This window comes from Pristiophorus japonicus, chromosome 10, assembly GCF_044704955.1.
Source record: "Pristiophorus japonicus isolate sPriJap1 chromosome 10, sPriJap1.hap1, whole genome shotgun sequence".
Taxonomy (NCBI): Eukaryota; Metazoa; Chordata; class Chondrichthyes; family Pristiophoridae; genus Pristiophorus; species Pristiophorus japonicus.
The window spans coordinates 146,588,490-146,616,364 of NC_091986.1; the positions used below are offsets into that span (position 1 = coordinate 146,588,490).

At 43.4% G+C, this 27,875-nt stretch overlaps 1 protein-coding gene across 2 annotated transcripts in view; it reads left to right on the forward strand.

The window, feature by feature from the left end:
- Positions 1-27,875, forward strand: part of aasdhppt (aminoadipate-semialdehyde dehydrogenase-phosphopantetheinyl transferase) — a 78,484-nt gene that overhangs the window by 21,876 nt on the left and 28,733 nt on the right. For both annotated transcript variants that reach the window (XM_070892161.1, XM_070892160.1), the window contains exon 3: positions 22,566-22,687. In XM_070892161.1, the coding sequence (XP_070748262.1) occupies positions 22,566-22,687 (122 nt within the window). The remainder of the gene's footprint in view (positions 1-22,565; positions 22,688-27,875) is intronic.

The window sequence follows — 27,875 nt, forward strand, 5'->3', positions numbered from 1 at the left end:
AACAACATCAACAACAACAGCAGCAAAGAAAGTCTGCGCCCATCTCTCACCCCCCCGTAGTGTAAGACCGCCCGCCCGCTGCGCTCGGTCTTGGACTGTCCACCACCTCTGCCTGCAGGTGGTGGCACAGTGATTTTGGGCTTGGTACCAAGTTTATTCCTTCTAACATCTCGGGTACTGAGCACCTCTTGACGGTGGGGGGGCGTCAGCATCAGGCAGCAAGTTGGAGGGGCTGGCTTTGGGGCTCTTTAGAGGCTGGTGTGGGGATTGCAGCGGGAGTGGCAGTTGGTTCTGTCAATGGGCGCGGGGTGTGGGCGTGTTCCCTTATTGCAGCAGCTAACTCTCACATGCTGTCCTTCATGCACCCTGATAGTGTATCAGTGGACTGCAACATTCCCTCCCTGATGGCCTATAGTACCCCTGACATTCCCTCCCTCATGGCCACTGCTGTGCTTTGCACTACCTCTGACATTCCATCCCTCATGGATACTATTCCCTCATTGATGGTCCCAGCGAGTGTTGTTACTTCTCCCGACAGTCCCGCAACCTCATCACTCCACCCCACTGATGGTGTCCAGGAGTGATCAGGTAAGGTGAATGCTCTCCGCACTCAATGACATCATCTGAACCACATCTGTTATATCCTGCATCTCAGGAGAGCGTGATCGAGCTCTCCTTCCCCTCTTCCCCATGGGTATGGCTCGCACCCCAACAATAGAACCTGCAGCCTGGGACGGTGGGGCCCTGGCTGTGCCTTGCTGCACCCCGTTACTGGGACCCGCAACCTCGGAAGGTGGGAAATCATGGAATGTCCCACCAGCACTCAAACCACTAGTCAAGGAAGGGACTGTCACCGCAATGAGCAGCACCTCCTCCAAAGTTAGTAAGACAGTGGGGTCTTCATCAATCTCCATCCCCTCCCCCTTACCCACATGTTGGTCTGGAGGGTTGGATTGGAAGATGTTCTCCACTTCAGGCTCGTCTGCATCTGAATCTTCTGCATCTTCAGGATTGGCCTCTGGTTCTGCAAAATATAACAGAACAGTCAAATGGTTAGCAGCAGAGGAGGGGCAGGATGGATGGCATGAGTAGGCTCACACATAGCAGATTGATTTGAAAGGCCACAATTAATTTTCAGGATTTGCCCTCTCCCTGGAGTGTGGGCCCAGCTTGTGCAGAACTGATTGTTTTTCTCCAGGCAGGACCCATCAAAGCAGCAACCTACTCTTCCAAGGGAATCAGTGAGTGCAGATTTGCCAGGCCTCCTCCTGTTCAAGTTCTTTCCCTTTTTGTTGTGAGCCAATTTTCTCTGCAAAGATGAAAATGCAACTTTTTAGAGAGGGTGTCTTTCTGCTGGGTGGGTCATATACAGCTGGTCATATTTACAATTGCATTGAATAAATGAAAATATTACTTACACTAACTACTTGACCAAGGTCCTACCATTTCTTTTTACACTGGCTTCCAGATCTCTTGGTGTTTACCACTGCGCAGTAATCTTCTGCAACTTGGTTCCAGCATTTCTTCATTTCTTTTGGTGGAACTTTGATGTGACCTCTGCTGGTATCCAGCTCCTGCCATCTGTTCTCAATCACAGTAACTGGTGCCTCCACTTCTTCCAGCAAGAAATTCTTTGTCCTTGGTCTACGTTGCATCTTGTACTGCTGCAGCTGCTCTCAGACACACACAGCACTTTTTCAAATGCTCTCAGACAGACACAGCACTGCTTCTGCATGCAGCTGCGATTTTTCAACACACAGCACTCCTTCTGGCACATACACACAACTTGCTCTTTAAAAATGGCCGATTGCCAACTCTGAGCTCTACTGCGCATGCGCGGCCATTTCAGCGACATCAAGTATGGCAGTTTTTTTCCCCGCGCATGCGCAGAAGGCCCGGCTGCTTTTTCCGGCACAGACCGCAGGCTCCACCCCGCGAGGCGACTGGCCACGCTGCGCGGCTCCAGATTACAGTACAAACATCGGGGAAAGTTTGGACATGTTTTTCTGGCGCATTTCTGGACTTAAATAAGCGGCGCAACTCTGGCAATACGCCAGAAAACGAGCTTGGGGAAAATTGAGCCCATAGAAACCTCTTCTGTCCTTCATATCTTATGTGCTATTCAGCCATAATGACTCTTGGCCATCTTCGAATTCCACCGATAGGTAGGTGTGGCTTCGGATCCATACAAAAATCATATGGTAACACAGAACACAGTTTTTTTTTGGAACTATCTCCATAAATGTAATGGGCAGCTTTTCTAAATATTTTTGTAAATGTATGTATAATGTGGAAGACTTGGTTCTAATTTTTTGGGGGACGGATGGAGGAAAAGAAAAGCAGATTTTCTCCATCTGATAGTTATGGTAAGTGTGCAGCAAAGAATCATTTCACTACATTTGGCACACAGAGAACTTTTTCCCAAGGTTTCCTGGACATCAAAAGAAAATTATCAGAATTTTAATGGTAGATAGTAATACTACAAATATCTATTATAACAATAGTCAGTTTTTGTCTGTCCTGAGGTGCGGGTGGGGCCGGGGGCTGGGAGCACGTGGTCCAGACTGAGTGACAGTTGCACCGACCAATGGGCGATCAGGACCTGCCCGGTCTCGTAACTAATCAGGGCGGGGAGCGATGGTGCGACGCTGGGTCTGCTCCAGTGAGGAGGTGGCAGGGCCAATGGGCGTGGGCATGGGGGCAGGGCCTTTTCAGGCGTTGCTGCAGAGCCGAGAGGAGTGCGTGGCAGGTGAGAGAGAGAGAGAGAGAGAGAACATAAGAATTAGGAGCAGGAATATGCCATTCGGCCCCTTGAGCCTACTCCGCCATTCAGTAAGATCATGGCTGATCTTCTACCTCAACTCCACTTTCCTGCACTATCCCCATATCCTTTGATTCTATTAATATCCAATAATCTATCGATCTCTGTCTTGAATATACTCAAAGACTGAGCCTCCACTTCCCTCTGGGGTAGAGAATGCCAGAGATTCACCACCCTTTGAGTGAAGAAGTTTCTCCTCATCTCAGTCCTAAATGGCCAACCCCTTATTCTGAGACTGTGATCCCTGGTTCTAGAGTCCTCAGCCAGAGGAAACATCCTCCCTGCATCTACCCTGTCAAGCCCTGTAAGAATTTTGTATGTTTCAATGAGATCACCTCTCATTCTTCTAAACTCTGAAGGATATAGGCCTAGTCTACTCAATCTCTCTTCATAGGACAATCCCCTCCATCCCAGGAATCAGTCTGGTGAACCTTCATTGCACTCCCTCAATGGCAAGTATATCCTTCCTTAGGTAAAGAGACCAAAACTGTATACCATATTCCAGGTGCGGTCTCACCAGAGCCCTATATAATTGCAGTAAGACGTCTTTACTCTTCTACTCAAATCCTCTTATATAAAGGCCAACATACCATTTGCTTTCTTAATTGCTTGCTGTTCCTGCATGTTAACTTTCAGTGATTCGTGTATAAGGAGGAGAGAAAGGAAGGGCGGGGAGGGAAAGAGAGGGAGAAAGGGGGAGAGACACTGGGCGGGGGGGTGGTAGGGAAGGAGAGGGAGGGACAGAGAGGGTGAAAGGAGAAGGAAGGGAGGGAGAGTGGGTGGGAGAAAGGGAGGGAGAGTGGGTGGGAGAAAGGGAGGGAGGACATCAGCGTTGATTCTATAGACGAAGAAGATAACAGTCTAAACAAGTACTGTTTCAATAAAGATACTAATTTTACTGCAAATCTCTTTCGGGTCTCTGCTAGTATATACTATTTCTCCCTCCACAGATGCTGCCTGATCTGAATATTTCTAACATGTTCTGTTTTTGTTAAAGAAATATACTACTTCGTGTGAAACTGGAAGAGATTATGTGGTTAATCAGAAAGTTTGTTTATTTTAGGAAAAAAACATTTTTAGAATTATATTTCTTGGCTTTCTCATTCTTTACAAGAGTATAATTTGTAATGCATGTTAATGCTCATTAGAAACTTTGAGCTCTAGTTGGTGCATGCTGAATAATGGTTCTGCAATTTAAAACCATTTTTCAGAAAAGCCAGGTGTTTGATTTGGGCAGTTCCCAAAGAATTCATATTGGGATAGATTTTTGTAGTCATAATAGAGATGAGGCTAATTGCGCTTGCGCTATTTATGCGTAAACGGTACAATAATTTTAGTCGAGGGGCAGATGCGTGGTTAAGTGCCAATATCCAAAAGTTGGATCGCTCACCATTAGCTTTGTGAAAACAGTATGTCACTGTCTGCCTCGCCATTGGCATGCATTGAATGCCATGAGGTTGCTGTATTTGGACGGTATATATGAACTAAACTCACTGCAGATATTTAGGGCTAGTAATTACAAGCGTGAGTACCCTTTTAATGACATGAGTGTTAATGACGGTCAATGAACCTTTCTGGCACATTCCTTCATGTTTTAGGAGATTTAAAAAAAGGCAAATTTTACATTTAATTTATTCCTTACTTTTCCTTTCTGTCTCTTTTCTCTCAATCCAATCTTTCGCTCTCTATTTCTCTTTCAGTACCTGATTTGACATTGAATTCACCCTCCCTCTCAGTCCTTCCGCTGTTTATTTCCCAATCCTTTAATCTCATTGGTTGTGGAGATACCCTTTTGGTTGCTCTGTTCACTCAGATTCCAGACGCCCAGTTTCCCTCACTGCATCGTTAACAGCTCGCACTTTCTGCAACTTCGTGGGCAAAACATTTTTGAGCTAAAGGGTGCAGAGGCAAGTCTAACTAACGGTAGACACCTTTAGATGCCCTGCCACAGGAAAATCTGGCCCATTGTGTTCCAAATAATTAGTCTTTTTTTAAAAAAAAGCCCAGAATTCTATTTATATATTTTTTTTCCTTTCACCATCATGCACTTTTGTTCTTCTGTCAGCATCATGGGTCCAGCCTGTAACCCGGTACTTGTACTGTACTTTGAAAAAGTCAAAGCTAAAATAAATTTGAGAACAATAAGACAATAAGCTGTAAATATGGTGGTGTAAAGAGAACTAGCTGTTGCAGGGCCAGTGGTTTAACATGAAATGTTCAAGAATATTTCAATATTGTTGGAGGCAAATCTTCCCTTGAAACGTTGTATTGGATCATCTTTGGTTAGCTGCAGTAGTAAACATTTCGGCTGGATACTTACTATTCACACTTCTATAGTAAATGAGATAACAATTAGAAAACGGGGGGTCTTGCACCCAGTAAGTCCAAAACCATACTATGATAGTCTAAGTCTCATTTTAATATAGGGAACTAATTAAAAAAAATCTCATTGTAGTTCCCAGAAGAATTCCATAGTTTTTCTGATCTTCGGTAGCATTGTTGCATAATGAAAGAGGGTTGTAACAAAAATGGGATCTGTTTGTCTGTAGTTTGAGTTTTTTAGTTGAATTTTGTTTCTTAGCTTAAAATAGGTTGTTTGAAGCAAGACACCACCCTCAAAATGGCTTCTCTAACTGCATGCAGGGAGAATGCCTTTTTTAAGCTCTGCATGAATTAGTTAAAATATATTTGATTAATTGATATATGCCTCTGGGGATAGAATCACTAAGCATAGCCAAGTATGAGAACCATTAATGTCCATCAAGATAACCTTAACACAACCAGCATTTATTGTCACCACAGATAGCTGTCACAGTCCATTTTTCAAAGTAAAGTACCTTGGTCATGTGCTGACTCCTTTCAAAATGGGACTATATTTGAAAGGATTTTATAGGTATAAGAATTGGAATTTTGTAGTTTTCACAACAGATTCAGAGGCAAGAAACAACTCCACTGGTAAGGAAACCTACATTATTCCAAGACAAACTATTCAACAGGAATTGGGTGATTGCTCGCTTTCCAAGCCATTGTCACTTCCAGACTTTGACTATTCCTCCCTCTTATCCTCCACCCTTCATAAACCTCAGCTCATCCAAAACTCCAATATCCTATTCCGCACTAAGTCCCACTCACCTATTGCCCCTGCCTTTGCTGACCTACATCGGCTCCTGGTTTCACAATTTCAAATTCTCATCCTCATGTTCATGTTCCTTCTTAGCCTCACCCCTGCCTATCTCTGCAATCTTCTCCACCTCAACAACTTCCACTCCTGGACTCGCTGTTCCTCTGACCTCCCTCCTCTCTCCGCTTACAGTTGGCAGCCATACCTTCAGCTGCCTATGCCCCATGCTCTAGAATTTCTTCCATGAGCCTCCCTGCCTTACATTTTCCTCTCCTTTAAGTCTCTCCTAATACATACCGCTTTGACCAAGCCTTTGGCCACACCTTCTACTCTTTCCTTTTTTGGCTCAGGTCCATTTATTTCTGATTATGTCTCTGTGAAATGCCTCGGGACATTTTTCTACATTGAAGGCATTACATAAATGTAAGTTATTGTCTCTCAGCAATTTTGGTGAGTCAGTTTTATAAGAGCAGGGATACGATACACTAACTTATCAACATTGGAGTTGGCCTAGGATTCCAGCAGTATTGGTGTGGGCTCCCAAAGTCTGGGAGCACTGGGAGATGTTTACCAGAGTTCCAGAGGACACTGGAGGATGAGGTTCTTGGGGATATTTATAGAATTTTATTGAACAGAAATTTCAAAATACAAAGTCAAAAACCCTCAAACACTCATAGTTCATCATATAAGCAGTTTCCAACTTTTCACATATTAAAAGAAAATTGATCGGGAAAGATTTTTTTAACCTCATTATATACTGCCAAAAGTGGCTTGACATTAAAAAATCTATTCTTTTCTGTTTCCTCGTCTAATTGGTACCAAAAAATCCATGATGGCAGGTGGTGCTATTCCTGCATGCTGCATTTGTTTTTGAGTATTTAGCAGAAAAATACACTTTTAATATACATTAAGGAATCATTTGCCTGAAAGGGAAGCTTTCAGAATTCAAACTCCAGTTTCTTTCAAAGTCTTTTGGGAAAAGCAAGAAAATTTCGAGATCCTCAAGGGATGAAGGGACACGATGCCCTTCCTTTTTTCAACCCCTGTTGATGTGCTGATTGCAAACTAGATCATGATTAGAATGCACAACTGTGACTGAAAGCTATCGCTTAATTGTGAAATAAGAATATCTAGTTGATCCGTAAGTTTTTGAGACAGGCTGAGGTCGAGAAATAAAGCACAATTCAATGTATAAATTTAATATTTTTGTACATTATGTAATTTTTAGATTAAAAAAAAAACAATTTTTAAACTCTTATTTAGGACATTAGGAATTTCAGTTACTCAAAAATTAGCAGATCAAAAATTTTCAGAACAAATCTGCTCCATGGTGTCACCTGTTGACCATGTTTTTAATATCACAGTCACAGGCTTTTATACTGAAAATGTGACCGAGCTACAGGAGTCATGGACAATCGCAAATGTAAAGGGATAAGGCTATTTTCTTTTAGTCTGTAAAAGTATTTTTACTTAAGTTTGTTCTTGCACATGGCTAGTTAGTCATTTTGGCTTTATTTTACTATGTACCCTTCTTTTGACTAGGGACATGTGTAGCTTCCTTTTGCAAAAGCAAAATACTGCGGATGCTGGAAATCTGTAAAAGAAACAGAAAATGCTGGAAATAGATCAGGCAGCATTTGTGGAGAGAGAAACAGAGTTAACTTTTCAGGTCGATGACTCCAGCTGCAGACTCTAAATTGGGACATGGTGTTGAAATCTTGATTCCTTACATTTAAATTCCTGATCTGTACACTGCTTCACAGGGAGGAGGAAAAATCAATGCAACACTGCTAGTTTTCTTACACATCAGTTTTTATGCAGCCCAGAGCAATATTGGTGAAAGCCTAGGAACAGGTCTGCTGTCCTGTTAATTAGTGGCTGCTCTGGGAACGGAGCTTATTTTGGTGGAGAGTAGCAAGGTGAGCTGCATAATCATCTGGATAGTTACTTCTGCAAGGGAAACTCAGGGCCACGTTTGCCCATTATCAAATTTTTTAGATATCAGCCCTGGTTCAGTGATAGCAGTCTCGTCTCTCAATCAGAAGGTCATGGGTTACATAGAAACATAGAAAATAGGTGCAGGAGTAGGCCATTCGGACCTTCGAGCCTGCACCACCATTCAATAAGATCATGGCTGATCATTCCTTCAGTACTCCTTTCCCGTCTTCTCTCCATACCGCTTGATCCCCTTAACCGTAAGGGCCATATCTAACTCCCTCTTGAATATATCCAATGAACTGGCATCAACAACTCTCTGCGGCAGGGAATTCCATAGGTTAACAACTCTGAGTGAAGAAGTTTCTCCTCATCTCAGTCCTAAATGGCCTACCCTTTATCCTAAGACTATGCCTCCTGGTTCTGGATTTCCCCAACATCGGGAACATTCTTCCCGCATCTAACCTGTCCAGTCCCGTCAGAATCTTATACGTTTCTATGAGATCCCCTCTCATCCTTCTAAACTCCAGTGAATAAAGGCCCAGTCGATCCAGTCTCTCTTCATAAGACAGCCCAGCCATCCCTGGAATCAGTCTCGTGAACCTTCATTGCACTCCCTCAATAGGAAGAATGTCCTTCCTCAGGGTAGGAGACCAAAACTGAACACAATATTAAAGGTGAGGCCTCACTAGGGCTCTGCATTAAGACCTCCCTGCTCCTATACTCAAATCACTTAGCTATGAAGGCCAACATACCATTTGCCTTCTTTACTGCCTGCGTGCCCACTTTCAGTGACTGATGAACCATGACACCCAGGTCTCATTGCACCTCCCCTTTTCCTAATCTGCCGCCATTCAGATAATATTCTGCCTTCGTGTTTTTGCCCCCAAAATGGATAACCTCACATTTATCTACATTATACTGCATCTGCCATGCATTTGCCCACTCGCCTAACCTGTCCAAGTCACCCTGCAGCCTCTTAGCATCCTCCTCACAGCTCACACTGCCACCCAGCTTAGTGTCATCTGCAAACTTGGAGATATTACACTCTATTCCTTCATCTAAATCGTTAATGTATATTGTAAATAGCTGGGGTCCCAGCACTGAGCCCTGCGGCACTCCACTAGTCACTGCCTGCCTACCATTCTGAAAAGGACCAGTTTATCCCGACTCTCTGCTTCCTGTCTGCCAACCAGTTCTCTATCCACGGCAGTACATTACCCCCAATACCATGCGCTTTGATTTTGCACACCAATCTCTTGTGCGGGACCTTGTCAAAAGCCTTTTGAAAGTCCAAATACACCACATCAACTGGTTCTCCCTTGTCCACTCTGCAAGTTACATCCTCAAAAAATTCCAGAAGATTCGTCAAGCATGAGTACCCTTTCATAAATCCATGCTGACTTGGTCCGATCCTGTCACTGCTTTCTAACTGTACTGCTATCTCATCCTTAATGATTGATTCCAACATTTTCCCCACTACTGATGTCAGGCTAACCGGTCTATAATTACCCATTTACTCTCCCTCCTTTTTTAAAAAGTGGTGTTACATTAGCTACCCTCCAGTCCAGAGGAACTGATCCAGAGTCGATAGACTGTTGGAAAATGATCACCAATGCATCCACTATTTCTAGGGTTACTTCCTTAAGTACTCTGGGATGCAGACTATCAGGCCCCGGGGATTTATCGACCTTCAATCCCATCAATTTCCCTAACACAATTTCCCGCCCAATAAGGATATCCTTCAGTTCCTCCTTCTCACTAGACCCACTGTCCCCTAGTGCATTCGGAAGGTTATTTCTATCTTCCTTCGTGAAGACAGAACCGAAGTATTGGTTCAATTGGTCTGCCATTTCTTTGTTCCCCATTATAAATTCACCTGAATCCGACTGCAAGGGACCTACATTTGTCTTTACTAATCTTTTTCTCTTCACATATTTATAGAAGCTTTTGCAGTCAGTTTTTATGTTCCCTGCAAGCTTCCTCTCGTACTCTATTTTCCCTCTCTTAATTAAACCCTTTGTCCTCCTCTGTTGAATTCTAAATTTCTCCCAATCCTCAGGTTTGTTGCTTTTTCTAGCCAATTTATATGCCTCTTCCTTGGCTTTAACACTATCCTTAATTTCCCATGTTAGCCATGGTTGAGTCACTTTCCCAGTTTTATTTTTACTCCAGACAGGGATGTACAATTGCTGAAGTTCATCCATATGATCTTTAAATGTTTGCCATTGCTTATCCACTGTCAACCCTTTAAGTATCCTTTGCCAGTCTATTCTAGCCACTTCACGCCTCATACCGTCGAAGTTACCTTTCCTTAAGTTCAGGACCCTAGTTTCCGAATTAAATTTGTCACTCTCCATCTTAATAAGGAATTCTACCATATTATGGTCAGTCTTCCCCAAGGGGCCTCGCACAGCAAGATTGCTAATTAGTCCCTTCTCATTGCACATCACCCAATCTAGGATGGCCAGCTCCCTGGTTGGTTCATTGACATTTTGGTCTAGAAAACCATCCCTAATACACTCCAGGAAATCCTCCTCCACCACATTGCTACCAGTTAGGTTAGCCCAATCAATATGTAGATTAAAGTCGCCCATGATTACTGCTGTACCTTTATTGCACACATCCCTTATTTCTTGTTTGATGCTGTCCCCAACCTCACTACTACTATTTGGTGGTCTGTACACAACTCCCACTAGCGTTTTCTGCCATTTGTAATTCCGCAGCTCCACCCATACCGATTCCACATCATCCAGGCTAATGTTCTTCCTTACAATTGCATTGATTTCCTCTTTAACCAGCAACGCCACCCTGTCTCCTTTTCCATTCTGTCTGTCCTTCCTAAATGCTGAATACCCTTGGATGTTGAGTTCCCAGCCTTGGTCACCCTGGAGCCATGTCTCCGTGATGCCAATCACATCGTATCCGTTAACTGCTATCTGCGCAGTTAATTCATCCAACTTATTCCGAATACTCCTCGCATTGAGGCACAGAGCCTTCAGGTTTGTCTTTTTAACACGTTTTGCCCCTTTAGAATTTTGCTGTAATGTGGCCCTTTTTGTTTTTTGCCATGGGTTTCTCTGCCCTCCATTTTTACTATTCTCCTTTCTATCTTTTGCTTCTGACTCCATTTTATTTCCCTATGTCTCTCTGCATAGGTTCCCATCCCCCTGCCATATTAGTTTAACTCTTCCCAAACAGCACTCGCAAATACACCCCCTAGGACATTGGTTCCAGTCCTACCCAGGTGCAGACCGTCCGATTTGTACTGGTCCCACCTCCCCCAGAGCCGGTTCCTGTGTTCCAGGAATTTGAATCCCTCCCTTCTGCACCACTCCTGAAGCCACGTATTCATCTGAGCTATCCTGCGATTCCTACTCTGACTTGCACGTGGCACTGGTAGCAATCCTGAGATTACTACTTTTGAGGTCCTACTTTTTAATTTAGCTCCTAGCTCCCTAAATTCGTCTCGTAGGACCTCATCCCATTTTTTTACCTATATCGTTGGTACCTTATATGCATCACGACAACTGGCTGTTCACCCTCCCTTTTCAGAATGTCCTGCACCCGCTCCGAGACATCCTTGACCCTTGCACCAGGGAAGCAACATACCATCCAGAAGTCTCTGTTACGGCCGCAGAAACGCCTATCTATTCCCCTTACAATTGAATCCAGTATCACTATCGCTCTCCCACTCTTTTTCCTGCCCTCCTGTGCAGCAGAGCCAGCCACGGTGCCATGAACTTGGCTGCTGCTGCCCTCCCCTGATGAGTCATCCCCCTCAACAGTACCCAAAACGGTGTATCTGTTTTGCAGGGGGATGACCGCAGGGGACCCCTGCACTACCTTCCTTGCACTGCTCTTCCTGTTGATCTTCCATTCACTATCTGGCTGTGGACCTCTTACCTGCGGTAAGACCAATTCACTAACGTGCTATTCACGTCATTCTCAGCATCGTGGATGCTCCAAAGTGAATCTACCTGCAACTCCAGTGCTGCAATGCAGTCCGTCAGGATCTGCAGGCGGATACGCTTCCCACACACGTCATTGTCAGGGACACCGGAAGTGTCGCAAAGTACAGGAGGAGCATAACACGTGTCCGAGCTCTCCTGCCATGACTTAATCCTTAGATAAACTTAATTTGGCAATACCAATGCTAAAGGTTACCTACTGATATAGAAAAGAAAAAGAAAAGCTACTTACCAATCACTTACCCCCTTGGCTGTGACGTCACCTTTCAATTTCTTTCTACTTTTTTGCCTTCTCTCCCCGTTGCACCGGTAGGCCTTTATAGGCCTCCCCACACTCGCCTCTCCGACGCTGCTCCGACTGCCGCCTCCCGCCGACGTTGGGCCTTTATAGGTCTCCCCACGCTCGCCTCTCCGACGCTGCTCCGACTGCCGCCTCCCGCCGACGTTGGGCCTTTATAGGCCTCCCCACGCTCGCCTCTCCGACGCTTCTATCCGCATCTAACCTGTCCCGTCCCGTCAGAATCTTATATGTTTCTATCAGATCCCCTCTCATCCTTCTAAACTCCAATGTATAAAGGCCCAGTTGATCCAGTTTCTCCTCATATGTCAGTCCTGCCATCCCGGAAATCAGTCTGGTGAACCTTTGCTGTACTCCCTCAATAGCAAGAATGTCCTTCCTCAGACTAGGAAACCAAAACTGAACACACTATCCCAGGTGAGGCCTCACCAAGGCTCTGTACAACTGCAGTAAGACCTCCCTGCTCCTATACTCAAAGCGCCTCTCCAAGGATGTGAGCACACAATCTCGATTGGCACTTTAGTGCAGTACTGAGGGTGTGCTGCACTGCCAGAGGTGCCGGCTTTCGGATGAGCCAGCAAACCGAGGTCCCGTCTACTCTCTGTTGGATCCCATGGTGCTATTCAAAGAAAAGCAGGGGAGTTTTCCTGGTGTCCTGGCCGAAGTTTATCCCTCATCCATCATCACTAAAAAGTTATCGCATGCTGTTTGTGAGACCTTGCTGTGTGCAAATTGGCTGCTGTGCTTCCTTACATTACAACAATGACCACACTTCAACAAGTAATTCATTAGCTGAAGCATTTTGGGACATCTTGTGGTCATGACATGCATCACATAAATGCAAATACATTATTTCTTTCTATAGTTTGCCTGTGGCTTGGGGTAACCAGAGGGGAATACAAGGAGGAAGAAAATCTCTTGAAAATGAATTCATGCCCGCAAGTATATTTTTTAAGTGTCAGATTGAAATTTGAATACTTGCCAGAATTTCATAGTGAAATGCCAAAGGTTAAAAATCACAAAGTTTGGTGTAACTGTATACCCTTGCAGTAATTACAGGATTGTATGTTTCTTCATAATTTAATACACTAGTGTAGAGATCAGGAGATTCCACAAGATGGTGCCTCTGAGCTGCAATCATGTATAGCTCCATAAAATATATATTGCTGTACTCTACAAGTTTCACTTGTGAGCTGTTTTATCATTCTTTATTACAGATCTTGGATATTACTGTACCTTTTTGCAGTAAAACATAAAGTTGATGTACAAGAAAACAAACTAGCTGAAAGAGACCTAGGAGCCTTAGTAGACTTGACAGTTAACACATCTAACCTATGTAGAACAGCAATCAAAGTCAACAATGTTAAACAGTGTAGCCAAAACGTAGAAGACAGATCAGAGGCAATCACGAGCAAACTGCATAATACTCTGTCCTCATAGTACTGTGTCCAGTTCTGGTCGCTGAGACACGCAGGAGACAATCAAACACAGAAAGCAATGCCGAGGCAAAGCACCAGGTTGATCCCTTGTATCAAAGAAAAAAGGAAAGAATTAAAATTTATATACACCTTTCATGACATCGAGACGTCTCAAAGCACCTCACAGTTAATTACTTTTGAAATGCAGTCACTGTTGTAATGTTGGGAAATGTGGCAACTTATTTACACACAGCAAAGTTCCACAAACAGTGAAGAGATAAGTAATCAGAATCTTTCTATTTTTAGTGCTGTTGGCTGAGGGATAAATGTTGGTCAGGAGAACTCACCTGCTCTTCAAATAGTGCCATGAGATCATTTATATCCACATGAGAGGACTGATGGGGCCTCGGTTTGATGTCTCATCCAAAAGATGCTGCTGTCCCTCAATATTACACTGAAGTGTCAACCTAGATTATGTGCTCAAGTCTCTGAAGTGGGGCTTGAACTCTCAACCTTCTTGACCTAGAGGTGAGAGTGGTACCACTGAGCCAAGGTCTGAGTTAATGAGGAAATACTGGAGAAATGTAGGTGTTTCAATCGGGAAAGAAAGTGATCTTAGAAATTTATAAGAACGTTAAAGGAATGGAATGGTAAACCCACAATGTTATTTTAAGCTAAATAATGAGAGTAGAACCAAAAGACATAGATTCAAACTAATAAAAGGTAAATTTAGGATGGTTGGCAAGAAATTTTTCTTTACACAAAGTGTGATCGATGCGTGGACTAGATTACCAGGAAGAGGTGAGAATCCTAGAATCTTTTAAGAAACAACCAGATACTGAAGTGGGGGAGAATTTAGAATCTTTCTGGGTAGTTGGGCTGAATGATGTTCCTTATCTGTTATTATCTTCTGATAAGTTTACATTGGCAGTTGCTATTATAAATGTGGATGTAAGAATTTATATATTTTTTAAAAGTTGACAGGACGTAAGTGCAGGCGTAAGATTTTTAATATATTAATTGACAGTAGATAGTAACCGTGGTGTAGAAAGTAGGAAAAAAAGTCTATAGAGTATATGTAGCTTAGCTGGTACATGGTACCAAAAGTGAAAAAGATTTCCATTCCCCAGTACTAACCCTGATAGGGACTCAAATCATCAAAAAATATAATTACATGTTTTTTTTGAATAGTAAATTTGTGCAGATTGCATTCATACTTTGAGACTCCAGCGCAATTTTGTTGCCATTTGTCACATAAAGGAAGTCTGTATAAAGAGGTCCTATACTGTATCGTAAATACTAACAAATTAATGTTTCAGACTTGAGCCAATTTTAGAAGAGCAACTGTCTATGAAGGTCATCTGGTCAATTGCTCTAATTGTCAGTGGCACCATGTGCACCCCAACAGTGGTCATTGATACTATTTCTGCCCAGGTTTTCACAGAAGTAGTCTTCTATTTTTTAAATTCAAAGGTTACTGCTGTTTTATTTTCCAGATTATGCTGCTCTTTTATTCTGCAATTTCTCAGATTGGATATCTTCAGAACTGCAGTAACATTGTTATTTGAACAAGTTTTTTTTATGCTGTCACTTTTTATCTCAAGATTTTTTCCTTTGGGGGGTCGACTTGAACCGTTTATATGAAAAAAAAATGAGTCTTTTGTTTTTCACAGTTTACTGTAAGTCTAGTTCATACTTGTAGTGCATTGAGAACTCATTAAATACATTGGACCAATAATTGCTGTCAAAATAACAGCAAGCCTAATAGTGCTTACCGTTATTTAAATGCAAATGCCACAGACGAGAGCACATGCGCGATTAAACATGGAAATCGAGAAGTTGCTGTCGGAGATGTGCCACTCCACCATTAGCTTCGTAAAAACGACATCTCCCTGTCTGGCTCCCCATTCAAATGCATTGATCGACGTGAAGTAAATTCACCATAGAAAGTTAAGCCAGGTGATTTGAAATCTAAGTACCCTTTTAATGACATGGTAATTGTTTAAAAAAAAATCCACGCACAGGCATCTTCCACCCTTTAACATGTAGTCCGGGACCTGGAATATTATGTCCTTCATTGAAACTCTTGTGATCACATCCCTTTTTGGCGTGGAAGCAAGTCATCCTCGATATGAGGGACCGCCTATGATGATGATGAATTGTTAATTAGTGCCAGTCAATCATTCTGGCACTGAAAATTAACTATTACAAGTGTATTGTCTCATTCTTTCAGGTTTTAATTATTGGAGATTTAAAAAATACTTTTAAAAATTCTACTTTTCCTTTCTGTCTGTCCTCTCTCTCTCTCTCTCTCTCTCTCTCTCATATTTCTCTTTCTGTACCTGATATGACATTGACTTCACCATTCTAACTTACACTTCCTTAGTCAGACTGTGTGCTGTTCATTTCACAATTCTTCAATCTAATTGGCTAAGGAGATATAAAGTTGCTTTCACTGTTCATTGAAGCACTGACCACGCTCGACCAGCTCCATTGGGTGGGCCACATCGTCCGCATGCCCGACACGAGACTCCCTAACCAAGCGCTCTACTCGGAGCTCTGACTCGGCAAGCGAGCCCCAGGTGGGCAGAGGAAATGTTTCAAGGACACCCTCAAAGCCTCCTTGATAAAGTGCAACGTCCCCACCGGCACCTGGGAATCCCTGGCCCAAGACAGCCCAAATTGGAGGAAGAGCATCCGGGAGGGTGCTGAGCACTGGAGTCTCATCGCCAAGAGCATGCGGAAATCAAGCGCAAATAGCGGAAGGAGCGTGCGGCAAACCAAGCTCCCCACCCACCTTTCCTTCAACCACTGTCTGCCCCACCTGTGACTGAGACACTAATTTCCACATTGGACTGTACAGCCACCTGAGTTAGAATGGAAGCAAGTCTTCCTTGATTTCGAGGGACTGCTTATGATGATCACTCGAATCCCAAACATCCTGTAGAAGACATTTCCATTTCACAATTCCAACAATTTCCAGCCCAACAATTTCCAGCACAACATCAAGGGCTAAAAATTCGGATGGTTTATGCCACTAGTTCCGGCATAATTTTGTGAAAAAATTGGCGGCTGCCCTCTTCCTCCAGCTGGTGGCAGATCCCGCAGTGTCCACCATTTTCCAAGGGCTACCAGCACTGCTGGTAAAAGCGATGGCCCTGCAAATGTAAATTAGGGAGAGGTTGACATCACGCTGACTTAACGTCACCTCAGCGAACTTGGACCTTGGTGCTGAGAAGCTTGCCATGAAAACCCAGCGTTCAGGAGACTCTGAGGCACTATCAGCACTTCTTAAAGGGACACATCTTTCATGTAAGTTTGCACTTGAGCTTTTTGACTGGATTTTTAAATTTTATTGAAGTAATGGCTTGGTGCAATGCATGTTAAAAAATTTTTAAAGTGCAGGAAGTGCTGCTGGACACTTGCAAGGCTTCGGATGGTAAAGGAAAGCCTCCGAGAAGACAGTAAATGCTGCAAATACTCAGCAGGTCAGGTACCATCCGTCGCGAGAGAGACAGTTCACATCTCGGGTCGAGATGCTGCCTGACCTGCTGTGTATTTCCAGCATTTTATGCTTTTATTTCATATTTGCAACATCTGCTGGAAAGAGGAAGGCGCAGAAGAGAAGGAAGCAGAAGGCGGATGCAACCCAGACCGCCCCTTACTGGCCGGGATATCTGGGATTGAATCACCCACCTGCAGTACCAGTGACCACAGTTCCCCTTTCAAGACCTTGCCTTCCCTCTGCTATGGACCATCACATCGTCCCCTTGGCCACGATGCTGAAATAAAAGTCACCACAAAGCAAGCTTTCTAATCCAACTTTATCCATCCAATATGACATCAAGAAATCATTTGATCACCCTTATGCATTCCCTTAGTGACTGTCTTGTGTGTGCCTTTGCCTATCCTAGTGATGTCACACAGTGCTATTCCAGTGGCTGCAGCATGGCAGGTGGAAGGCTGCTAACTTTCAGTGGGGGTCACTGAAAATAGCGCTGTCGCTGTTGCTGCCCACCACCTCTTCCTTCGCTTCTCTTCTCCTATACGTCCTCCTCCGCCTCCTTTCTCTCGCCGCCTCCTTTCCCTCGGCCGCCTCTCTTCATCCTCCTGCCCCACCTCCCTCTTCCTCTACCAATGGCACGGCAGGTTGCATTTCTTGGGTATGTGAAATGAGGACGGTACAAGGGTGGAGTTATAGTGGAGGGCGGGAAAGCGAGAGGTTCATGCGAGAAGGGAGATAACATCTTGTTTCCTCCAAGAATAGCGAGCACCATCTCTTCCAAGGAGGTAAGATGAAGCTAGGAATGGGAAATGTGCCTCACGATTGGTACAGATTGTTGGTAGGTGAGCGATGGTGGAGATGGGGGGTGGTGCAGGAGACATGCATCAAGAGGTGTGTGAGGCTCGTGATGCAGTTGGTAGGAGGTGACTTTTGAAGATGCAATTACTGTCCTTGGCCTTAGGCCCATGGATCTTAAACTGACAAGGGTGTCTAACTAATGGCGGGCACCGTTCATTGACCGGTCTGAATTCATGAAGCTTCTTTGGGCACTTTGGGTCCTGGAGGGAACACTGCTGGCAGTGACGGCCTCAATGATTTGGTCCCACATTGTTCTTTCTGGAGAGCCTCCTGGCCCCTGTGGGTAGAGGATTTCTCATGCAGTGTTGACACCCTCCCCAAGGCTGGAGTGCTGCCTGCAAAACCCTGGGTGCCGTTTCCCTGACTTGCTAAGCCATTTGTGTTGGTGCTAAAGCTCTTCTCCCATTTTTTAGGTGTGGAAGGAAATTCAGCTTTAAGAACTGAAGACTCCCATTTGGGAATTTTTTTTTCAAATATTTCTTTTTTCAGAAGACAATTAAGCTGTAAGGGCTGAAAACTGCATATTTTTATCATTTTTATTTTCTTCATTTCAGAAGGCATTGCCCTTTTAAGAAAACGACAATGCATTGCCATTTTATCATCCCACAATATTTTGCGAAATCACAGTCTCACTTTCAGAGTCTGTGCAAAGCTCCAACGCTGCCTTTGAATGGCACTTTGGGACTTGATGCTGGGACGAACACCACCAGGAGGGCGTTACACAGTGAATTTAGCGCTTGGCTGATCATTAGTCCTCGCCATGAATTTTTCACTCCTACCGACACCACCATTTCTGGCGGCCATTAACCCAGGGCCGTGGTGACACCAGCAGCTTTTATGTTGCGCACAAATTTTTAGGCCCAGGGACCTTAAATTGGCAAGGGCAAGTCTAACTAATGGTGGGCACCATTCATTGACTGGTTACAGGAAATTTTGGGCCATTATTTATCCAAGATGTAGACTCAGTGTAATTTATAGAAGTCAAAGTCATTTGTATGTTGCTCATTTTCATTGTCTTCTTGGGTAAATATTATATTCAATGAATCCCAGACACACACCTTCTATTTGTAATGTATTCTAACAAGTATTTGAAAGGCCACATGTTCTTGTAATCTGTTAAATGCAGAATATTTATTATACATTTTAAAGCAGCTGTATAAACAGGCAAACATAAAATCAGCATGCTGAAAATTTCTTAATTATTTCTCTAAATAACATGGTAATAAATTGAATCTTCAGCAAACCACCTCCACAGTGATAACTATTGCAGGTTCTTCTGAGAGCTGCAAGCAGTTGGCTCTGAACAATTAGACCAGTACACACTAAATGCATGCCTGTAAACACTGATAAAGTGATTATCATATATTATACTTCTCGCATCTCCTGCAGGTGTAAACACGTTAGTACTCTGCCCTAATAATGGTCTTGATAGTGAAGTATAGCTTGCTCAGATTGTTGGTTGACTGCTGTGATGGATTTAACACAGGGCTCTTTACTCGGGTTTTGAAATTAATGATAAACAAGCTCTTGCCCCACTTAAATGAATAGAATGCTCTGTGTCTAGGAGTGTGATTTTCACTCTTTTCCTTTCAACTTTATTTTTTTGCCTTTGTTGTAATATTTGCCTTTTCTGAAATGGACCATTCTTGATTCCTTTCATCGAACTTCAAAAGAAAATAAATAATTTTGTTTTCCGCTTCATTGGCCGGAATTTTCCAGGGGGTCAGCGGACGGGATCCGTGGCGAGTCGGGTGGGAAATTAGATTTTTCTACAGCGGGTGAGGACCCCGCTGTCAACCCACCGCAGAGCGCCTTTCCCAATGGGCGCGTGTGTGATCTCCGATCCGACGCGACCTGCAGAGGCAGGCGACCCAATTAAGCCAATTATTGACTTGTTGACAGACCCTTAATGCTTTTAACCTTACCTTTTAACTTTAACTGCTCACCCATGGGGTTCACACTGCTCGGAGACCATGCCTATGAACCTGAGGCGGGTGTTGAATGGCCATTGCTCCAGCTGATTACTTGACAGCTTCAAATGTACAGTAGAGGCTCCCATCTGACACATCATTACTTTCCTCAGCCACAAGGTGTTTCTCAGTTCAGATTCTGTAGGCTTTCCACTTTCCACTTACCTCATTGGAAGAACTCGCCATTGACAGAATGCTTCTGTCATCTCTACTTCACCTGCCATTTATTCCATCAGCATGGGTGCCCTCTATACTGTCTCATCTTGGTCCTCAGAATTGGACCACAATGAGGCCCAACACCAGTAGCACCAACAACGACACCAAACTTCTCCACAGGACCAAGGGCATCAGCACCCGACCACATTGCTGCCAGGGATGGTCTCACCATTTACTTCGCTTGATGCTGTACATCCTGGCTACCACATGATGCGTCAGATTGGCACCACACCACCAAGCAGCCCTACAATGACCAAGCCATTCCTTTCAAACTCACCACCATTGTGGGGGGTACCGTTATGTCTCACCATTCACTGCAACTCACTAAGCCACTTCCAAAGGTGCGCAAACATCTGTCCAAGAACAGAAAGTGTTGAAAATAAAGGTTTCAGTGTTTTCACAGCACATTACCAGAAACTGTGCATGAACATTGGATAAAACACCCAAATGGCTACACTTGTGTGTTAGTTGGTATGTTTGCACTAGGGTGAGTGTGAGGAGTGGCTAGTGAGATGCGGATGTGATAATGTAGGTAGGGATGGGTGGAGGTGCAAGGTACGTTGATGTGAGTAAGCATGTGCAGGAGTAGGGTAGGGAAGGCAGAGTGAAGGGGATATGAAGAGAGACTCAGCAGGATGAGGTTGAGTGTGGCTTTGTACTAACGTTTCGTGATCTGATGAGACCAGTGAGATATTTGCGCCACTGCACCCAGGTCCTCCTGACCACATTCCTGCTTGTGCAATATGCAACCAGGCAATTTTGGTCTCCTGGGGAGGTCTCTTCCACCCATTGGAAAGGAAGAGGACCACCCGCCATGTTGTGACTCCCTCTATAAGCATATAGTAGGAGTCATGGAAGAGCCTGGGTGCAGCTATGCACTTCTGTGCAGTGATGGTCAGTGTTAGCAGCACTTCATTGCTGTAGAACACTGACAGCACAAATGTCAAAAGAAAGTTAGCCATGGTCCCTTTAAGGAAACTTGTTGATGATGAGTCATGAATGATGTCACCAGACCCGCTTCCTTTAATTGGGCCGGGAAACATGCTGGATGGGCTTAACAAGGTTCCTCAATGTAAATTCATTTTCCAGAGTGGGATTTAAAAAAAAAAATTAATTCACAGGATGTGGGCATTGCTGCCAAGGCCTGCATTTATTGCCCATCCCTAATTTCCCTTGAGTGGCTTGCTAGGCTATTTCAGAGGACAGTTAAGAATCAACCACATTACTGTGGGTCTGGAGCAGTGGTGGGCAAAATACAGCCCACGGACCATATCCGGCCAGCCAAGTCATTCTGTCCGGCCCGCTGGACAGGACAGAAATAGCTATATTTCTATGTTTCTATATAACACGAGCCAGAGCTCGAGCTGCACATTCATCTATCCACTTTCACTTCTCATGGATCAGAGACAGACCCGAACTGCAGGCAAGGAAAACACATAGTAATACTTAATTCAAATTAATAATTTGCAAAATGATTCTTTCCAGCCAGATCTTATAAGGATCTGTTTTGCGATTCTGGGCCCTAATGCAGATGTCCATACATACGCAGAATGCACTGCGTACTCGAATATGCCCTATCCAGTTTAGAGTAGAGTCATAGCTGTTCAACTCCATGACCCTTTTACTCAGAGTATGACGGCTGGGCAGTTCTCATCTGCCATCAATTCGTGCGCGACCTGTGAGGCTGGCAGGGGCATCGCCCATGGCGACCTCACTGGGCGCAGGCCAATTTCCGCCCCGGGACGGAAAGGGGCCGCTGTGGGACGAAAAGGGGTTGCAACGCACAGCCATGACATCATCGCCGGAGGGCAGGAGCTTAGGGGCACTACCCAGTGGGGGTGCAGTGCTACCGTTCTCATGTCTCCGCTAACTCCTGCTCAATTTCGCAAGAGCTGATACCCCCCCCCCCCAGGGTGAAAAAAGTTTTGCACCCCATTAGCGCTAACGGGAGGTGCAGAACGGGAATTTGGGCTGACGTTGATTGGGCAGTTAAGAGGTAACCTGATAGATGACGGAAACATTCACTCTGCTGGTGTGATAGATTATTGCTATTCTGAGGTACATTATTGGGATAATGTGGAAAAACTCTTCCTATTTATCTGGCTTACCCTGCTCCTAATTAAAGATCACTTGATAATTAAAATAGAAGTGTTCCAATGCTCACCATTGACATCCTTCATCTTGTTGAGCATAAAATGTACCATAATAGATACATATAAAAACAGTTTGGTGTATTGTAAAAACAACACTAATAAAGGAAACAATGTGGCAGTTTTGAAATCTAACTTTTTGGATATATATGTGTTCACAATAATATCACACCTTTAATTTAGTTTTTTTTTTAGTCAAACCATTTGAAATTCTTCATTGTGCGGATTTTTTTCTTTGTTTTCATTCATCAACATTTTTCAATAGTAAAATAACGGGGAGGTTCTCTTAACTTCTCTGAAAGGTAGCAGCTCGGTTGCAGAATTTTTCCGCATTATGAACAGACAATTCACAGACCATGAATGGAATACAATCAATATGGCAGGTGATGAATGGGCACAACTGGACATGTTCTACAGATACTGGGTATGTTTTATTTTTATAAATCATTTTGTTTGAGCTACTTTCAATATATGTTTTTAATTAAAACAGTGTTACACGTTTTGCCATGTAGATTACAATATACTTTTATACATGCAAGCTTAAGGGTTGTATATTTATATTCTGGGCATATCGGTACACAGGTAACTTGTGCTGATCTGTTCACCTTCATTTATTTTCAAGTTAAGTATAAATTTTAGTGGAATAAATGGCGATGAAAATATTGAAATAGTGATAGTTTTAATCCCATATAAAATTTCAACCAAGACCTTATTTCTAGGAAATATTGCAATTATTGTTGAGTGTAATGAACCTTTTAGGACCAAGCAAGTTTACAGCACAGAAGCAGGCCATTCAGCCCATTGTATTTGAACTGGCTGTTGGCTAGAGCAATTTTTTGAATACTAAGGGAACCAAGGTATATGGGGGTAGCGCAGGAAGATGGAGTTGAGGTAGAAGATCAGCCAGGATCTTATTGAATGACGGAGCAGGCTCGAAGGACTGAATGGCCTACTCCTGCTTCTATTTCTTATTTTCTAATGCCATTGTCCTGCTTTCTTGACAGCCTTGTATCTTTTTTAAATAATCATCTAATTTCCCCTAAAAGAGTCACTGACTCCCCAACCAGAGGAAATGGTCTTATCCTATTCACTCCATAAACTTTACATAATTTTTAAAACTTCTATTAAATCTATTTTCCGCTACAGTTGAAAAGGTCCCTGCACCTTACGAGGCCAAAATTGCCTCGCACCCCGATTGGGCGCAGTAACCTACCGGGGCCAAGACTTTTATCATCCGCCCGTATGCCCCGAGCGGAATTGGGCCGTGCGCCCCTGAAATGAGACAGTGCTCCGCCTCGTTGGAGGGGAGCTCCCGGGCGCCGGCGCCCCACTGAAGAGGCGAGCGCTGATGCCCTGCAATGCCCCCCCTCTGCAGGCCCTTTAGTGTCCACCACTGGGCCACCAAGGATGCTATCGATGCATGATGGCAGCCCAGTTGATGTGAGGGCCGCCATTGTCGGGTTGACCCAAGAGTCGGGTGACAAAATAAAATGGCAGCCCGGACGATAAAGGCCTCCCCTCTAAGGGGCGGCCCGGTGGCGGATGTCCACCAGCCTCGCAGCCCACTTGCCGATTTCCTTTGCGGGGTGCAAAGGGGTCGGGGCAGTGAGGGTTCGGCGCGGGGCGATGAGGGGTCAGCGCGTACGGCAATGACGGCATCGCCTGTTGCGGGCCAGCCCGCTAATCACGGGCGCAGCACTGCCTGTACGGTGCCCCCCAAACCTCCTGGGTAATTTCCACAGAGACACTAGCGCCGCCCTCCTCCGAGTGAAAAGGCCATTGTGCCCCGGAGGTGCGAACGGATCTGTAAAAAGGGGCAATTTCGCCCCGTCTCTTCTCATAAGTATAGTTTCCCATTGGATAAATACATGAAGGAGAAAAATTGCAGGGATATGGGGAAAGAGAGGGGGGAGTGGGACTAACTGGATTGCACTTTGAAAGAACGGGCACAGATTCAATAGGCTGAATGGCCTCTTTTTGTGCTGTAGTTTTCTGTGATTCCTGGCATCATCCTGGTGAATCTACTATGCACGTTATCAATGACTTTAATGCTCTTTCCATAATTGGACAGTCAAAACTGCACACCGCTTAACCAATGTTTTGTATAAATTAATCATTACTTCTTTACTCTGCCACTATTTATAAAATCCTAAATTCTGTTGGTCTTTTTATGGCTTTATCTACTTACACTCTCACTTTTGAAGAATTATGTATTTGACACTCTTAAGTCTTCATCCACATCTTTCAGTGTTTTACCAATATGTATGTACTCCCCTTCCTTGTTTTTTTTCTCCCAAAATATATTATCACTTACCTACATTAAATTGCATTTGCCACCTTACTATCGATTCTGTCAAACTGCCTGTCTTTCCTGAAGCCTTTTGTAATCCTACTCACTGTTTGCCAAACCACTTACTTTTGCGACATCAGCAAATTTTGAGCTTTTTTTTTGCTATATCCACATTCCAATCATCATATTTGACCCTGAAATGAGCTTTCGACCACATATCCGTGGCATAACTAAGACCGCCTATTTCCACCTCCGTAACATTGCCCGTCTCCACCCCTGCATCAGCTCATCTGCTGCTGAAACCCTCATCCATGCCTTTGTTACCTCTCGACTTGACCATTCCAATGCACCCCTAGCTGGCCTCCCACATTCTACCCTACGTAAACTTGAGGTCATCCAAAACTCGGCTGCCCATGTTCTAACTCACACCAAGTCCCGTTCACCCATTACCCCTGTGTTCGTTGACCTACATTGGCTCCTGGTTAAGCAACACCTCGACATCAAAATTCTCATCCTTGTTTTCAAATCCCTCCATGGCCACGCTGCTCCCTTTATAAGTCATCCCCTTCAGCCCCACAACCACCCCCCACCCTCACCCCCGAGATTTCTGCACTCCTCAAATTCTGCCCTGTTGAACATTCCTGATTATAATTGCTCAGCTATCGGTGGCCATGCTCTGGAACTTCCTACCTAAACTTTTCTGCATCTCTACACCTCTCCTTCTTTAAGATGCTCCTTAAAACCTACCTCTTTGACCAAGCTTTTGGTCATCTGCCCTAATTTCTTATGTGGCTCAGTGTCAATTTTTTGTCTTCTAACACTCCTGTGACGCACCTTGGGATGTTTTACTACGTTACATACAAGTTGTTATTGTGTGTATATATAGTGAGAACAAATGTGGACCCACCACTGAATTCTGGACTTCTAACCTTTTTAGAATTCATGTACACTTATTGTTTCACATCCCTTAACCAATTTTCTACACGTTATTACATTTACTCTTGTACCATATATCTGAATTTATTTTAACAAACCTTTTGAGACACCTTATCAAATGCCTCAGAATATCCATATATACGATATCTACTTCATTCCCATTATCCAATCAGTCACTTCTTCAAAAAACTATGAAATTTGTCCTTGATTAACTTATGCATTTATAAATGCTTATTAATTTGATCTTGAATTATGATTGACATTTGACTAATTGCACTATAGTTATTCAGTTTATTCTTCTGTCCCTTTTTGAGCAAGGGTGACTACTCTCCAGTCCCACAGCATAATTAGAATTTTCAAGGAGGATTGAAATATTGTGGCCAGAGCCTCTGCTATTTCCTCTTGGACATATATCAACGGCCATGGGTACATGTCTTCACGGCCCAGTGATTTATCCATCTTGAGTTTTGTTTTTTTCAGAAGTAATTCTTTTTCTCAATTATCCCCAAATATTGTTTCAAATCCTCTACTCGTATACCTATATTTTCCTTCCACCATCATTTGATGCAAAATATTCAATGTACCTGCCATACCTTCACCTCTACAATTATACTCCCTCCTTCATCTCTAAGTGGTCCTATCCTCTTTTTAGTTAATTTGTTTTACATTTTACATAATTATAAAAAATCCCACTTTTCTAGGCTTTTTTGATATTCCCTTTTAGTCCTTTTAATCTCTCTCTTCACTTCCCTACTACACTTTCAATATTCCTCATGATTATCTTCAGTATTGTTAGCCCTTTATCATATGCCTTTCTTTTCTGTTTCAGTTTAGTTTTAATGGCATTAAACATTTTTGGTGTAATTTCAATGCTTAAGCTGAAAAGGTAACTTCTTATGGCCACTTATGCAGGTTCTCTGCATCAAAATTGATCCCCACCGAATTCCCTAGTGCTTTTTGGCCCTTCCTGCAATCCTCTCTGAGTCCGGAGTGAGCTTAATTTAAATATATGATGATGAAAGCCAGTGGTGATGCAGTTCTCACTTTTTGTTTTACGCATGCAGAGCACTCAGGATAATTTAGGCTTATAAAATGATACAGTGCAGCTGTTGCCAGCATCAACTGTGATGGACAGAGTGAGAGGATTTTGAGCTTGAAGAGTTTCACTAGTGATAGCAGCAGCTGGGAATCACTTTTTGCAGCAATTTTTTTTCTTTTCTTCCCATTTTGTCTAAACACATACGTGCACTTGCTTCTGTCAGTCTACGTCTGAAACCACCAAAAGATTTCCAACAACCCCCCCACCCCACCCCCACCCCATGATGGTTTCTCAGGAGCACATATGGCATTACCTATGGACATATCCCCTTATATGCCATTATCATGGAGGAGGAAGAGGACCAGCACATAGAATAGAGAAAAAGAGACTAAGGCTGCATTTACTGCAACGGGAATCAAAGGATATCTTATCACTTGTGATCTGTGTAACACAATCTACCTTTGACATCAGAGCCTTACCTCTTTCCCCCTTTCAAATCCAGAAACATTTCCTCAATTGTGTACCAATCCTAGAACATGACAACACTTTGCCTCAATGTATTTGTGCCAAAAATCATCACCTAATTGAATAAATCAGTAGCAAATAGTGCACACATTCCTATATGACTCTATAAACTCCCCGAATAACAAATGTACATTCTATTTTATTACAATAAAGCCCAAAGTGAACCTATACTGTTTGCTAACTCCATTTTTCCCCTGGGTTACTGCATGTGTCTCTCTTTGACCTATCCTAATAATCTAGGTACGACCTGATGGCCAGTATCATGAGATGGTTGGCCACTCATGCTCTACAAAAGGCTCATAGAACAGATTTGGCCTCCCTCTCATGGCAGTTTGCTCCTGGCCGGGAGCCGCTGCTGGCTACATTTCCTAAAAATGTTATAACCAGGAATAGTCCCATTCCTGTCTAAACTTAAGCCACATCTTTGATATAACCACTATATCATATTCTACAGTTATTAATAATTCTAACTGCCCAATTTTGTTTTGACTATTTTGTGCGTATCACTAGCTCCAGTTATTAGGGTTGAAACGTTTTCTTTACTGTAACAATAATGTTTTGTGTTTTTATATCTTCTGCTCCATGATTTGTTCAGGAGGTCAATAAAGGAAGATCACTTTAGGGCCTTAACAAATGAGGTATGGTGATTCTGTCTTAGGAGTACCACAAACGGACTTTGTTAATCTAGATAAAAAATATTTTTGAAAACAACAGTTAGTTTAAATCTGAAAACCTTACTTTAAAAAAAAAAGTTGGAAATCGCAGCAGTCAGCATCTGAAAAAATAAAAATACATCAGCCTATCTAAGTCAGATGCTCTCAG